Raw genomic sequence first — 16,463 nt, 5'->3', positions numbered from 1 at the left:
TAAATTCCTTCCCTACTTAAAATAACATCAGACGATTTTTGCCGGTTTTTAGTCAGCAGAAACATTTGTTGTGTTCAAAAACTAAAACTATGTGTTAACTCCAACAAAAGACTTTAGAAAGAAACAAAATCATAATTGAAACAATGTTTTTTATTAAGAAAATAAAACATAAAAACATACGAGAAATGTCTTCAGGTTTTTGGTCAAATTTGTAAACATCAACAAGCACGAGGAGGCAACGGTGCAAATGTTTATTGAGACTGCCAACATCAGTCACTGTGTTTGTATTGTGATACCTTTGCTGTACTAAATCTTACCCCTGACAAATCCCCCCCCCATATTATTATTTAAAAAAAAAACTTCTAATAAAAACTTAACTTTTGCAGGAATATACAACAATTATAACAGTGAGAAATACAATTGCCTTTTATGATGTGCCATAGAACAATGTGTTTTCATAAAGAAGTGAGCAATCAGGCATTGATCCTGCTAGAAACAAACATGCACAGTAAGAAAACAACAACTAAAAAAAATAAACATTTTTGACTAAACTGAAATTAAAACAAAAATTAAAACCAAAATAAAAATACAAAACTATAATAAATCTGCTTGTGTGCTGGTTTCAGAAGGATGAAGATGAATTCCATACAAAACAGGATGAATTCTCTACAGGACGATCATTTTTCTTTTTCTTTTTTTTTTTTTGTTAACTCATCTGGCTTCAACAATAGTTTATATAGCTGCTGTAAATGAGAAAACATGCTACAGTAGAAAGCACACAGGATAAACCAATAAAAACCCTCAGCCCAGTGATGTCGTTCATCCCTCTGTCTCTGTTTATGGTGAGACAGACTCTTATTTTGGTGGGAACAAAGTGCTATAAGGATGTCTTTTCTTCTTCTCCTGTAATCAAATGTTCTCACTACACCATAATAAGCTCATAAGATCACACATTTGCTGGTCATTTACAACACTTTATGGGACATAGAAAAACCCTGAAATTATTTTAAGGTCACTTTGTTTTTTTAAAATTCATCATCAGAATCCAGACTGTCATCTTCATCATCACTGTCCCTGAAAGTATGAGCAACACTACCATCACTGTCATCATTAACAACATCACCATCACTGTCATCATTAACAACATCACCATCACTGTCATCATTAACAACATCACCATCACTGTCATCATTAACAACATCACCATCACTGTCATCATCACCATTATCTTCGCAGTCCACTGGTAATATCTTCAGTGGGACTTTGTTCCCAGTGAAAAAGACTGGAAACAACTTCTCAGTGAAAGTGTGTGTGAAGGTGTGTATGTTTGTTTCAGTGTTAAGATCATAGAACAACAGAGTTCCTTTGTTCCAGTCCAGATGAACTCTGATCCTCTGGATCTTCTGCATCACTGGAAAAGCAGTGGCTGGTTGTAGTGGGGAGGATTTTATATATTTACCTCCGCGAAACATGAGTGACCATAACCCAGACTTTAGGTCTGTGTTCCCCTTCCTTTGGCGGGACTCTGTGGCAACACCCACAAACCAGAATGGATTGTTTCCGACCTCAACCTCCCAGCTGTGAGTCCCTGAGTCAAAGCCCTCAGAGCCCAGGACCAGGTTCTGAGGGTCAAACCGTTCTGGATTGTCAGGAAGCTTCTGTCTCTCTCCACGGCTCACACTGGTCAGATCTTCAGACAGGATGAGTTTTGGGTTGGCAGTGTTTGGATCCAGAATCACAGCAGTGTAGGAGACCATGTCCTTCATCTTGTTCCAGATGTTGTAGGTCAAGTTGCCCAGGTGTTTGGCCACATCTATCAGAGCTCCTGAGACCAGCTGTGGATCCTCCAGCAGGAGGCGCTGCTGGGCTCTTTTCATTGCAGCCTTGTAGTTCTGCAGGAATGAGACGTCTTCAGCTCTCAGCTCCTCCTCTGCGGCTCTGATTGTGTATGAAAGAGCTGCTATCTCTCTGCTCAGAGCCTCAATCTTCTCCTTCATCATCTTACTCTTCTGCTCCTCTTCCTTCCTCAGAGCAGTGATCCTGGCCTCCTCTTCCTTTTGTAGTAACTGATGAAGCTTCTTAAACTGCTTCTTAATCTGCCTCTCTGTGTGTTCGGCCTGGACCTTAATGTGTTCTGCTGTTTGATCACAGTTCCCTTTAACTTGTTCAAAGATCTTCAGTTTCTCTTTAAAGGGCTTCAGGACTTTCTGGAGCTCCTCTCTGTGATCCTGTGCAGCTTCATCGATGGGTCTGAATCTGTGGTTGTTGTGTGTCTTTGAATCTCTGCAGATGACACAAACTGGCTGCTGATGGTCCAGACAGAAGAGTTTGAGTTTCTCAGAGTGCAGACTGCAGAGAGCCTCAGACCCTGCTGAAGCTCTCTGTTCTCTCTCCAGTAAGAAGGCCTCACACAGGTTCTTTAACACCAGGTTGCGGGGTGGGTTTTTTCCTTGGGATGCACTCTTACAAACCGGACACTCCTGTACTTGCTTAGTTCTCCACCATCTCTTCAGACAGTCTCTACAGAAGCTGTGGCTACATGACAGAACAACAGGGTCTCTAAAGATGTCCCGACACACAGGACAGGAGAGATCCTCTTCTAATCCAGAGGACATTTTCTCTCTGGGTGCTGCTGGAAACACAACAGACAGTGAAAAGGAATTCAAACTCTTCTATGTACAGTTATTTGACACCTGAGTTGTGTATGAAAACTCACGTTGAGGTTGAAGTCAGTGGAAGGTTGAAGTGTATTCCCTCCTGCAGGATAGACGTCCTCCCTCTGTGGTTGTGGGATTTAGAGTGAAGATTTTCAGTTTCTCTTTCAGTATTTCAGAACAGAAAAACTTCTGCTTCGCGGATCTGCCAAGAGTGACAGGAAATGGGTGGAGCTTTGTGTGTTTCATTAATAAAATGATACTTTGTCTTAAATATTTAAGAGTAACGCAAGCGATCGTTTGTCTTGAAATGGGTCATCGAATCTAACAGGAAACACAACACCAAAAAGAAAGAAAGAACTAATTTGAGTCTTTTTCTGTTACTGTGTTTTGTACAGTCTCAGGGCTGGGCGCATGCGCAGTTTGCGTTTACCTCGCGGGAGCGCGCAGATACAAGTTTGGGAATCATTTTCTGAAATGGAAAATGAAAGTACAATTTAAGGCGCACATTTAAGAAATAAAAACATGCTGTAAGAAATCAGAGATAGTAACCAGGTTCATCAGTTATATCTGATTAAGGTGCAATACTCGGGTCACTGTGTAATACACTGTTTAGTCCGTTATTATATGTAACTTCAGTAATACTGCAATCTTTAAAACTCACTGCTCATATAATTTACTTCTGTCTATATATTGTCATATATTGTATTATAAAGTACATACTTATTATATTCTATTTTTATTTTTTACTTATATGTAGGCTATATAGCTATATATATATATATATATATATATGTTAATATTTTTTTGTTAGAACGGCAGCCTGTTATGGCAGCTCCTATAATTGTTGTAGTTTTAGTGTGTCTTCAGTGTGTTTTTGGCTATTTTTAACAGTTACTTACTTTCTTACTTTCTTACGTATGGAGTGGATGAGAGAGGTTTGGGTGCAGCTGAGGGGAATCAACAATGAGTTGAACCAATTCTTCAACAGGTCTAACTTCAGCTCTCCCACCCCTGGCAGCCCCCCTAATGCTCCTCTGAGCCCAGGGGCGGACTGGGACAATAATTCAGGCCGGGAGTTTGATACCATCCCAGACCACCACCACCCGATTAACGCAAAACACCAAGAGTGAGTTAGGTTGGGCGCCTACTGATGTGAGAGTGTAAAATAATAAAGCAAAGGCTCCACATGCGCCCACACACAGCTTTTTCTGTTTCTTTCCCCTACAAAAGAAATGTTTCTGTTCACTATTTTTATATGCATTGGTTATGTTCATATAACAACAAATGTGTTTTTAATCCCAATGGGATTTTACCGGGTTAAATAAAGGTTAAATTAAATCATATAATACAAGGATTTCAATATTCATATAATTTATTACGTTGTGTCTATGTTTGTAACCATATTCTAAACCTGCAATATCCTTTGTTACAACTTAAAACATTTGTTTTATTAAGTCAGTTTTAGCCCCATCAGCTTCCACAAAGTGGAACTAACCTCCTCATTAAGCTGGTGGTGCTGGATAGGCTCTGGTTGTGCGTCTGTTGTCTCCACTAGTGTTAAATGTCTGACCTGCTCCCTTACTGACAAACATGTCAGTTATTTTACAGCCGCACGACGGATTGTTAATTTTAAAACCAAGCACGACCCGAACCGAGCCTTTGGTCCCGACCATCGGCAATCGCCGAGCGGGCCAGTTCAGCGGCCAGGCCACTGGGAAATGTCCCGGTGCTCCTGATGGCCAGTTTGCACTGCTGCTGCCCCAACACACAGCAGCAAAGAAAATGGCGCTGGCAACAAAAGACTGGTAGAAGATCTCCAACATCTTGCTGCACACGTTGAAGGATCTCAGCTTCCTCAGGAAATAGAGTCTGCTCATCCCCTTCTTGTACACAGCCTCAGTGTTAGATTTTCAGTCCAGTTTGTTGTCGATCACCACTATCAAGTATTTGTAGTCCTCCACCTCCTCCACCACCTCCCCACTGATCCGTAGTGGCTGTGTAGGCATCCTCTTCTTCCTACCGAAGTCGATCACCATCTCTCTGGTCTTGTTGACATTCAGCCTCAGGTGATTCTGTTCGGACCACTCTACAAAGTTGTCTACCAGTGTCCTGTACTCACCCTCATCTCCCTCCCTTATACACCCGACAACAGCTGAGTCATGAGACAACTTCTGCAGGTGACATGACTCAGAGTTGTACTGAAAGTCAGTGGTGTGTAAGGTGAAGAGGAAGGGAGAAAGCACAGTTCCCTGTGGAGCTCCTGTATCACTAACCATCACGTCAGACAGGACACTGCCCAGACAGACAAACTGTGGCCGGCCTGTCAAGTAGTCAGTAATCCAGGAGATCATAGTGTCGTCAACACCCACCACCTGCAGCTTCTCATCCATTAGCAGAGGCTGAATGGTGTTGAAAGCACTGGAGAAATCAAAGAATGTGATCCTCACAGTGCCTCCCCCACCATCCAGATGCATATGGGCTCGTTGCAGCAGGTGGATGACAGCATCATCCACTCCCTAAATGGGGCTGATAGGCAAATTGCAAAGGGTCCAGAAACGTCCTCACCTGTGGCCTCAGCTGGGCTAAGACCAGTCTCTCCAGGACCTTCATCACATGTGATGTTAGGGCGACTGGTCTGTAGTCTGCCGGGTCAGATGGCCTCTACTTCTTGGGGACTGGGACCAAGCAGGAGTTCTTTAACATCTGCTGGACGGTGCTTTCTCCTGACTCAGGCTCAGGTTGTACAGATGTCCCAGTACAGGAGACAGCTGCCTGGCACAGGTCTTCAGGATCCTGGGTGAGATGCCATCGGGGCCTGCAGCCTTTTGCTGATGCAGTCTTTCCAGCTGCCTCTTTACCTAACCTGTAGTCACCGTTGGGCGGGGGTTGGTGCAGATGTCATCAGTGGAGGAGGAGGAGGGGGGTGGGTGGAAAGTAGGGGGGCAGATGGAGAGGTGTTGTACAGGAGAATGCTGGTGGGAGGGTCGAGCCATTTGGGACAGTGTGAGTGTATGGGGGTCTGGAGGTGACGGAGGGGTAGCAGGAGGTGAGCTAAACCTGTTGAAAAACTCCTGACACCCACTACAGAGCCTGCAACATCCTCCACCTCCCAGACTGGACTTCATATCACGGTCAGCCAAGTGAGGGGAGAGCTGGAGAGGCTCAAACAGAGGAAAGCTGCTGGTCCGGACCGCATCAGCCCTCGAGTACTGAAGGCATGTTCCAGCCAGCTCTGTGGAGTTTTCCAGCACCTCTTCAACCTGAGTCTACACCTTCAGAGAGTGCCAGTGCTTTGGAAAACATCCTGCCTGGTCCCAGTGCCCAAAAAAGGACGTCCTGTGACACTGGAGGACTACAGGCCGGGTGCTCCCCTCACCAGACTTTAAGTACTGCACTGGGTCATTTCATCTGCAGAAATTCTCTGATGACACGGCTAATGTGGGGTGTCTGGAGGGCAGAAGGGAGCCTGAGTACAGGGACCTGGTCGATCTTTGGGAGGGGGGGGGGGAGAACGACTTGCAAAGCAAACAGGTGGGAGTGGCCCCAGGAGGAACAATTCCCTGCCCTCTCCTATCAGCATCAGTGGGACAGATGTGGACATAGTAACAAACTACAAGTACCTGGGTGTCACACTGGACAACAAACTGGATTTCTTTTTTATTAAAAGCCCTTTCAAAAAAAGGGCTGGGCCCGCTTTTTTTTCTTGAGGAGGTTTAGGTCCTTCAATGTATGCAACAGGATGTTGCATATGTTTTATCAGTCTGTTGTGGTGAGCACCATCTTCTTTGCTGCGGTGTCCTGGGAGGCGGGCATCAAGGCAAAGGACGCTAACAGGTGGTGGAGGAGAGGATGCTGGCAAAACTGCTGTCAATCATGGGCAATCCCCCCCACCCCCTCCACACAGCACTGGACAAGCTAAAGAGCAGCTTCAGCAACAGACTCATTCATCCGTGCTGCTCTAAGGAACGATAGAGAAAATCATTCCTCTCCACTGCAATAAGACTTTCTAATAATAATTGACTCTTAATCAGCTGCTATAAAATTATAATTTCCCTCGGGGATAAATAAAGTATTTTTATCTATCTATCTATCTATCTATCTATCTATCTATCTATCTATCTATCTATCTATCTATCTATCTATCTATCTACTTTTCTATTTCTGTATGTATTGTAATATAATTATTATTTCTATTCTTTAAAATTGTGTGAGCAACTTGAGCAACTTTAACAAAGTCTGATATGTTTTTAAGCACAGGAGTTTAGTTATCCTGTGATGCACTATTACTAGTATAAGAAGCATGGACAGTATATATGTATATGATAAGAAGAGACAATAACACTCCTGTTCTCTAACTGACTTTTTGATTTGACACCTGGTTGGACAAAGGTCACCTAATTTGTGTGAAGAAATGTAAATGTAAAGGGAATTGTGTAATAGAACAACGACCAAGAAGTTTTATAATTCTGCACGATTGTTGAAAATAATAAAAAATACAGACAGAATCGTCTAAAAAGTTCCCTAAACAGGAAATAATGCCCAAAATTCATCCAAATCAGTCTTTTACACAAACGTCTTGCAGTTACTGAGTATAAACTATTTGGGTTCATTGTACAGTTTTGAATATAATATTAAATAATCATAAAATATGAAATTTAGGCAGTGGTACTTAGTTTAATAAATTATAGAAAAGGGGGCCCTTAAGGAAAAAGGTTGTGAACCACTGGATTAGACCAGTCCTGCTTTTAATTTGATCTTAATTTTGATTATTCAGCAATATGAAGTTTTAAAGTGAGGATGCACATATAAGATATGTCGCCTTAAGAACAAAGAAATGTGAACTCTATCATGTTACTGACAAGACAAAGTGGTAATACAACCATTACATGTTAAAAATGATACAATTAATGATCAAATGTCTGTGTTGAAGGGATGATGGATATGTGTTAATGTGTGTGCTGCCCTACAAAGATAAAATGCAGTAACGAGGGCCTACATATGTAGTCAAAGTTGACTTATAACCTGTATCTGACTACTTATACTATATAAAATAAAAATATTATGCCATAGAATTGTAGAATTTCTGTGAAAACAGATTAAATCTGCTACAAAACGGACCTAAAAACCAAGAACTATAACATCTGCACTGACTGCACTCTCAACTAACTGGCAGCTAAAGTAAAGGGGCTGAATCTATTGAAAGCCTGTGAGATAGCCACAGTTAAAACTGAAGCTTTGTAGCTAAAGTTTAGTCTGTTTGGGTCATTTTGTTATTCCATGTAATGAAATAAGGCAGCAGCTAACATCAATGTATGATGGGGAAAAAAGCCTATAAACCTATAAAATAACTAAACTTATAACATTAGATATAGCTTAGCAGAACTCATAATTAAGTACTTGGACAGATAGGTCTGAAAACACAGAAACAATTGATTTCTATATGCTGTATGGACTGTAAATAATATACTTTTCTTAAACAAACTAGTTGAAGAACACAGTTTGTTGGTAGATACCGCAAAAAGATTATCCAAAGGTGCAATATCTGCATTTTTTAGGTGTTGTGCGGGTTCTCTGGCAATTATTTTTCAGGGTAAAATAATGAGTCTAAAAATATATTAAATGAAAGCATCACAACCTTTTATAAGTTTTATAGACCAAAAATTACAGAAAGGCAGTCAGTAGGGCACAAACATCTGACAAACTCTGAACAAACCTTCAGTTTATCTTTTCTTATTGGGTTCAATGTATGTTTATTGTGTTAAACATGAACTGCTAAATGTGGAATATGAGAAACATACAACTGCCTTTATTACTTTTGAGTCTGATATGTCAAAGGAGCAGCGACAGATAAATGAAACCTACCCCTGGTGTATTACAGTGAACTCCACCATCGAGGCTCCACCTCCCTCTCACCTGACTCAAAGGCAAACAAGGGAAGATTACATTACCTTTTCTCACTGCACCCTAATAAGCTAATAAGATCACACAGACATTTTCTGATTTCACTTTATTGTATTATATTCTAAGTTTTCCTGTGACCAGAGAGGCTGTGTATGAACTAATAAATCAAATAAACAAAAAATAACTCTAAAACCTGATCATATAAATAATTTCTGACTTTTTTTAAAGGTCTAGTGTGTATTATTTAGGAAGATCTATTGGCAGACATGGAATATAATATTAATAGGAATGTTTTCATTAGTGTATAATCACCTGAATTACACCTAAATATTACACACTTGACCTTTATGAACCATTTGTACTTATTATATTTGGATGCTGTAGTATCGGTTATTGTATTACTACAGTTGGTGAAAGGTGTGACGCCACTTGTTTTATTTCTCCTATAAAGAAACACAAAATGGTGCATCCTCTTTGGGCTGTTGAGTTGTTTGAATACTCAGACTCAAACTGTTTTATCTGTAGACATTGTAACTGATGATGATGAGTGTCACACCTGCTCCAGTGCACTAAAAAACAAGCTTACTTACTTTTACAGATACAAGGTTAAATCAGACTTTTAATCTTACAGTAGACAGACATTTGGAGAAACAAAGGCTGAATTTTAAGAAAATCAGAGCTGATTGTTGTTTCCATTATAACCACAGTGACACCTGCTGACCAGAAGCAACAACTGACACCAACTGTTCTGTGTTGCTCCTCCTCCTGTTTTAATATTTATTTGGAGGCCTAAACTATATTTTAATCCCAAATGAACATTAAATTGAATCACTTTTTCATTTAAAATGCCTTTGTAGCTACAGAAGTCTCCCATTGTCACTGCTTTAGTGAATAAAGCTCAATGGTTACTCATTGGATCAAAAATGTCTTAAAAGATCTATAGTTCCTCTTACATTCTCCGGATCGCAGAAAGTGCCTCAAAGATAAAATACTGATCCTGACTCTCCTGATGGCACGATGAGGTAAAAACATCATCTTGCTCTTATACTGACAGATATTGTGATTGTAATATGATTCACGATTAGTGGGAATGAGCTTTTTTTTTTTTAATCACAAATGTAATTTTCACTGAAATAAACTATTAAAATCATGATGGTGTGTGCAATTTCAATAATATTTTGATTTATTGTGCAGCCCTGTACTCCTGATACTTTCACTTTCCACTTCAAACTGAGAGTCATTAGTCATGAGGAAGGTTAAAATGAGCTGTGGTACATAAATTGGCAAAAAGGTGTATTTCCAGTTGGAAAATCAACTTTTTCTTGTGTTTAGCAACATTTAAAGCTGTTATAAATCATGACATGCATACAGATAATACCTAACATAATCAACATTAGTAAGAAAACACTAAAGCTGCTCATTTACAACACTTAATGGGACATAGAAAAACCCTGGTATGATGTTACGGTCACTTTTCAAAAAAAATTAATCATCAGAATCCAGACTGTCATCTTCATCATCACTGTCACTGAAAATATCGACAGGACAATAACGGTTATCATTAACGACATCACCATCATTGTCATCATCACCATTATCTTCGCAGTCCACTGGTAATATCCTCAGTGGGACTTTGTTCCCAGTGAAAAAGACTGGAAACAACTTCTCAGTGAAAGTGTGTGTGAAGGTGTGTATGTTTGTTTCAGTGTTAAGATCATAGAACAACAGAGTTCCTTTGTTCCAGTCCAGATGAACTCTGATCCTCTGGATCTTCTGCATCACTGGAAAAGCAGTGGCTGGTTGTAGTGGGGAGACTTTTCTATATTTACCTCCGCCAAACACGAGTGACCATAACCCAGACTTTAGGTCTGTGTTCCCCTTCCTTTGGCGGGACTCTGCGGCAACACCCACGAACCAGACTGGACTGTCTCCAACTTCAACATCCCAGCTGTGAGTCCCTGAGTCAAAGCCCTCAGAGCCCAGGACCAGGTTCTGAGGGTCAAACCGTTCTGGATTGTCAGGAAGCTTCTGTCTCTCTCCCTGTCTCACACTGGTCAGATCTTCAGACAGGATGAGTCCAAGATGAGCAGTGTTTGGATCCAGAATCACAGGGAGTGTAGGAGACCATGTCCTTCATCTTGTCCCAGATGTTGTAGGTCAAGTTGCCCAGGTGTTTGGCCACGTCTATCAGAGCTCCTGAGACCAGCTGTGGATCCTCCAGCAGGGGGCGCTGCTGGACTCTTTTCAATGCAGCCTTGTAGTTCTGCAGGAATGAGACGTCTTCAGCTCTCAGCTCCTCCTCTGTGACTCTGATTGTGTCTGAAAGAGCTGCTATCTCTCTGCTCAGAGCCTCAATCTTCTCCTTCATCATCTTACTCTTCTGCTTCTCTTCCTTCCTCAGAGCAGTGATCCTGGCCTCCTCTTCTTTTTGTAGAAACTGATGAAGCTTCTTAAACTGCTTCTTAATCTGCCTCTCTGTGTGTTCGGCCTGGACCTTAATGTGTTCTGCTGTTTGATCACAGTTTCCTTTAACTTGTTCAAAGATCTTCAGTTTCTCTTTAAAGGGCTTCAGGACTTTCTGGAGCTCCTCTCTGTGATCCTGTGCAGCTTCATCGATGGGTCTGAATCTGTGGTTGTTGTGAGTCTTTGAATCTCTGCAGATGACACAAACTGGCTGCTGATGGTCCAGACAGAAGAGTTTGAGTTTCTCAGAGTGCAGACTGCAGAGAGCCTCAGACCCTGCTGAAGCTCTCTGTTCTCTCTCCAGTAAGAAGGCCTCACACAGGTTCTTTAACACCAGGTTGCGGGGTGGGTTTTTTCCTTGGGATGCACTCTTACAAACCGGACACTCCTGTACTTGCTTAGTTCTCCACCATCTCTTCAGACAGTCTCTACAGAAGCTGTGGCTACATGACAGAACAACAGGGTCTCTAAAGATGTCCCGACACACAGGACAGGAGAGATCCTCTTCTAATCCAGAGGACATTTTCTCTCTGAGTGCTGCTGGAAACACAACAGACAGTGAAAAGGAATTCAAACTCTTCTATGTACAGTTATTTGACACCTGAGTTGTGTATGAAAACTCACGTTGAGGTTGAAGTCAGTGGAAGGTTGAAGTGTATTCCCTCCTGCAGGATAGACGTCCTCCCTCTGTGGTTGTGGGATTTAGAGTGAAGATTTTCAGTTTCTGTTTCAGTATTTCAGAACAGACAAACTTCTGCTTCGCGGATCGTACCAAGAGTGACAGGAAATGGGTGGAGCTTTGTGTGTTTCATTAATAAAATGATACTTTGTCTTAAATGTTTAAGATCGATCTTAAACGATAAGCGATCGTTTGTCTTGAAATGGGTCATCGAATCTAACAGGAAACACAACACCAAAAAGAAAGAAAGAACTAATTTGAGTCTTTTTCTGTTACTGTGTTTTGTACAGTCTCACGGCTGGGCGCATGCGCAGTTTGACCCACAGCATGTGTTTACCTCGCGGGAGCGCGCAGATACAAGTTTGGGAATCATTTTTTATAATGGAAAATGAAAGTACAATTTAAGGCGCACATTTAATAAATAAAAACATCCTGTAAGAAATGTGTTAATCAGAGATAGTAACCAGGTTCATCAGTTATATCTGATTAAGGTGCAATACTCGGGTCACTGTGTAATACACTGTTTAGTCCGTTATTATATGTAACTTCAGTAATACTGCAATCTTTAAAACTCACTGCTCCTTTCATGTACTGTGGCATACATTCACTTCTGTCTATATGTTGTCATATATGGTATTATAAAGTACATACTTAGGCTCTTATATTCTATTTTTATTTTTTTACTTATACGTATATAGCTATATTTATATTTTCTATTTCTGTATCTATTGTAATATAATTATTATTTCTATTCTTTAACATTGTGTGAGCACCTTGAGCAACTGTAACAAACAAAGTCCGATATGTTTTGAAAGCACAGGAGTTTAGTTATCCTGTGATGCACTATTACTATTATAAGAAGCATTGACAGTTTATATATGATAAGAAGAGGACCAAGGTCACCACCACAGGGTCTTCTGATCTACATGATACAAAGAGGGAGGATACAAAAACTGCCTCATAAATGGACCACAGTGTAAAAAGTGTCAACACTGATTTAATATTAGATTTAATAAATGTTGAATGTTTTGCTGATGTATTAGAAAACTTACACACAATCTACACAGTAGTATCTCAGCATTGTGGTCATATGTGTGAAGAAATGTAAATGTAAAGGAAATTGTGTAATAGAACAATGACCAAGCATCAGGGAGAAGAAAACACAAAACACAACACAAAAAGAAGTTTTATAATTCTGCACGATTGTTGAAAATAATAAAAAATACAGACAGGATTGTCTAAAAAGTTCCCTAAACAGGAAATAATGCTCAAAATTCATCCAAATCAGTCTTTTCACAAACGTCTTGCAGTCACTGAGTATAAACTATTTGGGTTCATTGTACAGTTTTGAATATAAAATTAAATAATCATAAAATATGAAATTTGGCGTGGTACTAGTTTAATAAATTATAGAAAAGGGGGCCCTTAAGGAAAAAGGTTGTGAACCACTGGATTAGACCAGTCCTGCTTTAATGATCTAATTTGATTATTCAGCAATATGAAGTTTAAAGTGAGGATGCACATAAAGATATGTCGCCTAAGAACAAAAAATGTGAACTCTATCATGTTACGACAAGACAAAGTGGTAATACAACCATACATGTTAAAAATGATACAATTAATGATCAAATGTCGTGTAAGGGATATGGATATGTGTTAATGTGTGTGCTGCCCTACAAAACAAATCGACGAGGGCCACATATAGTCAAAGTGACTAAACCGATCGACACTATACTATATAAAATAAAATATTATGCCATAGAATAAATTCGAAAACAGATTAAATCGCACAAAACGGACCAAAACCAAGAACTAAACACACACGCACACTAACGGCAGCAAAGTAAAGGGGCGAATCATGAAAGCCGTGGATAGCCACATTAAACAACTAGCAAAGTTAGTTTTGGTCATTAGTTTGTATTCCACGAATGGAATAAGGCAGCAGCAACATCAATGATGATGGGAAAAAGCCTAAAACCTATAAAATAACAAACTAAACATAGAAAGCAGCAGAACCATTATTAAGTACTGGACAGATAGGCCTAAAAACACAAACAACTACAGTCAAGCTCAAAATATTCAACCACGGCAAATTTGACTGGAGTTACTTTATAAATTTTTTACCGGAAAGACACAGGCGTCTCCCAGAAGATATTAAGACGATGTAAAAGAGGCATCATTGTGGAAAAAAATATTTTTCAGCTTTTATTTACATTTGAATAAAAAGGGGCTTGTACATTGTCTTATTATCTTCTGGGAGACGTCTGTGTCATTTCCAATCAAGAAAAAACTTGCTGGTTGAATCAAAGTAACTTTAAGTCAAATTTTGCCTGGGGTATAAAAATTACAGAAAGGCAGTCAGTGGAGCACAAACTTCTGATAAACTCTGAACAAACCTTCATAAATGAAACCTAACCCTGGTGTATTACAGAGAACTCCACCATCGAGGCTCCACCTCCCTCTCACCTGACTCAAAGGCAAACAAGGGAAGGGAATTACATTACCTTTGCACCAAACTCACAACTTCCACATTGAGAGCTTCAGAGGGGAAAACAGGAATATTCAACCAGCCATCGCTTCACACCGAATGTGAGTTTTATAATAAAACAAAAAAAAAAAAACACGACTCACAGCGAAGTAACTTTTATTGAACTTTTCTGCAGGGGGAGGGAGGACATAACTGATTAACTATTGTGCTGTGTTTTCAACTTTACTCAGAGAGAAAATGGCTTCCCGATCAGAGGAGGATCTCTCCTGTCCGGTCTGCCATAACATCTTTAGAGATCCTGTCGTCCTGTCATGCAGCCACAGCTTCTGTAAAGGCTGTGTGCAGGACTGGTGGAGAGAAAAACTATTACAGGAGTGCCCAATTTGTAGGAGAAGATCATCAAAGAATGAACCACCTGTTAGTTTGGTGATAAAGAACCTGTGTGAGGCCTTCTTACTGGAGAGAGATCACACAGCTTCAGCAGGATCTGAGGCTCTCTGCAGTCTGCACTCTGAGAAACTCAAACTCTTCTGTCTGGACCATCAGCAGCCAGTTTGTCTCATCTGCAGAGATTCAAAGACGCACAACAACCACAGATTCAGACCCATTGATGAAGCTGCACAGGATCACAGAGAGGAGCTCCAGAAAGTCCTGAAGCCCTTTAAAGAGAAACTGAAGATCTTTGAACAAGTTAAAGGAAACTTTGATCAAACAGCAGAACACATTAAGGTCCAGGCCGAACACACAGAGAGGCAGATTAAGAAGCAGTTTAAGAAGCTTCATCGCTTTCTAGAAGAGCAAAAGAAGGCCAGGATCACTGCTCTGAGGGAGGAAGAGGAGCAGAAGAGTCAGATGATGAAGGAGAAGATTGAGGCTCTGAGCAGAGAGATAGCAGCTCTTTCAGACACAATCAGAGCCACAGAGGAGGAGCTGAGAGCTGAAGACATCTCATTCCTGCAGAACTACAAGGCTGCAGTGAAAAGAGTCCAGCATCGCCCCCTGCTGGAGGATCCACAGCTGGTCTCAGGAGCTCTGATAGACGTGGCCAAACACCTGGGCAACCTGACCTACAACATCTGGGACAAGATGAAGGACATGGTCTCCTACACTCCCGTGATTCTGGATCCAAACACTGCCAACCCAGAACTCCTCCTGTCTGAAGATCTGACCAGTGTGAGACGGGGACGGGGACAGAAGCTTCCTGACAATCCAGAACGGTTTGACTGTTACCGCATGGTTCTGGGCTCTGAGGGCTTTACCTCTGGGACTCACAGCTGGGATGTCGAGGTTGGAAACAGTCCAGCCTGGGTCCTGGGTGTAGCAGCAGAATCTGTTCAAAGGAAGGGAGACAGAGGTTTACAGTCTGGATTATGGGGAATGGGGCTCTATAAAGGTGAATGCCCAACATGCTCAGTACCAGGTCCACACACTGTTCTCTCTGCAGAGCTCCAGAGGGTCAGAGTTCATCTGGACTGGAACAGAGGAACGCTGTCATTCTCTGATCCTGATACTAACACACACATACACACCTTCACACACACTTTCACTGAGAGGATGTTTCCAGTCGTTACCGCTGGGAACAAAGTCCCACTGAAGATATTACCAGTGGTCGGTTATGATAACGGTGCTGATGACGTTGTTAATGATGAGGATTGGAGTGATAGTCCCGAGTATGTTTCCATGTATCAGCAGTGTGTGTGATCTCCCACTGAAGACGATAACGATGATGACGATGATGACGATGATGACGATGATGATGTACATCTGGAAAAGTATTATTCAACATCTTCAATATACAAATGATCCTATAAAAGAGTTTTCATTTAGCTGAACTTGGACTTCAGTGACTTGTAAATAGAGCAATCATTTTAATCCAGTATTTTTACCAGATGAGGATCTATTATATAAAAAGTGATCACATTTTTGTTCAATATTCAATATATTTATATATATATATATAAGAAATGAAGAATATAACCATGGAATTGTGAAATAATTCAATAAACATGTAAAAACATCTGTTTTTTGTTTTCACAACATCACTTTCCCAATGAGCATTATTTTATAGTACCACTCTTCATCACAAAGTGTAAAAGAAACTCAAAGTTACACATACTGTATAGACTGAAGCCAATCAGTTTACCTTGTAATTGTTGGCATGTAACATACAAATCCCAGCAGCAACCCTGGAGGTGTTTATAACTTCTGGTGAAAAAAATATTTCATGGGAACTGGAAGTGGAACATTTTCCATACAATCGAAAAGTTTATTCTTA

The 16,463-nt window shown here is 40.7% G+C and overlaps 2 protein-coding genes and 1 pseudogene across 5 annotated transcripts; 1 reads left to right on the top strand and 2 right to left on the bottom strand.

The window, feature by feature from the left end:
* Positions 1–129: 129 nt before the first annotated feature.
* On the bottom strand, positions 130–11,746 carry LOC127371129 (E3 ubiquitin-protein ligase TRIM39-like). 4 transcript variants are annotated; one of them, XM_051413795.1, is made up of 2 exons: positions 11,646–11,746; positions 130–2,629 (listed from the first exon to the last, which is right to left on the bottom strand). In XM_051413795.1, the coding sequence occupies exon 2, from the start codon at positions 2,613–2,615 to the stop codon at positions 1,026–1,028; it is 1,590 nt and encodes a 529-aa protein (XP_051269755.1). In that variant the 5' UTR covers positions 2,616–2,629; positions 11,646–11,746; the 3' UTR covers positions 130–1,025. The 4 variants fall into 4 exon arrangements, with proteins under 4 accessions (XP_051269755.1, XP_051269757.1, XP_051269754.1 ...); XM_051413797.1 differs by having other exon boundaries at positions 130–2,632; positions 11,646–11,729; XM_051413794.1 differs by lacking the exon at positions 11,646–11,746 and adding an exon at positions 2,717–2,871.
* On the bottom strand, positions 8,650–11,754 carry LOC127371131 (nuclear factor 7, ovary-like; annotated as a pseudogene).
* Positions 11,755–14,182: 2,428 nt separating this feature from the next.
* Positions 14,183–16,134, top strand: LOC127371320 (nuclear factor 7, brain-like). Its single transcript, XM_051414060.1, has 2 exons — positions 14,183–14,289; positions 14,419–16,134. The coding sequence occupies exon 2, from the start codon at positions 14,426–14,428 to the stop codon at positions 15,887–15,889; it is 1,464 nt and encodes a 487-aa protein (XP_051270020.1). The 5' UTR covers positions 14,183–14,289; positions 14,419–14,425; the 3' UTR covers positions 15,890–16,134.
* The last annotated feature ends 329 nt before the right edge of the window (positions 16,135–16,463 follow it).

Source organism: Dicentrarchus labrax, unplaced genomic scaffold (genome assembly GCF_905237075.1).
Source record: "Dicentrarchus labrax unplaced genomic scaffold, dlabrax2021, whole genome shotgun sequence".
Taxonomy (NCBI): domain Eukaryota; kingdom Metazoa; phylum Chordata; class Actinopteri; family Moronidae; genus Dicentrarchus; species Dicentrarchus labrax.
The sequence above is the reverse complement of the archived record's forward strand: the minus strand, read 5'-3'. Positions and strand labels throughout refer to the sequence as shown.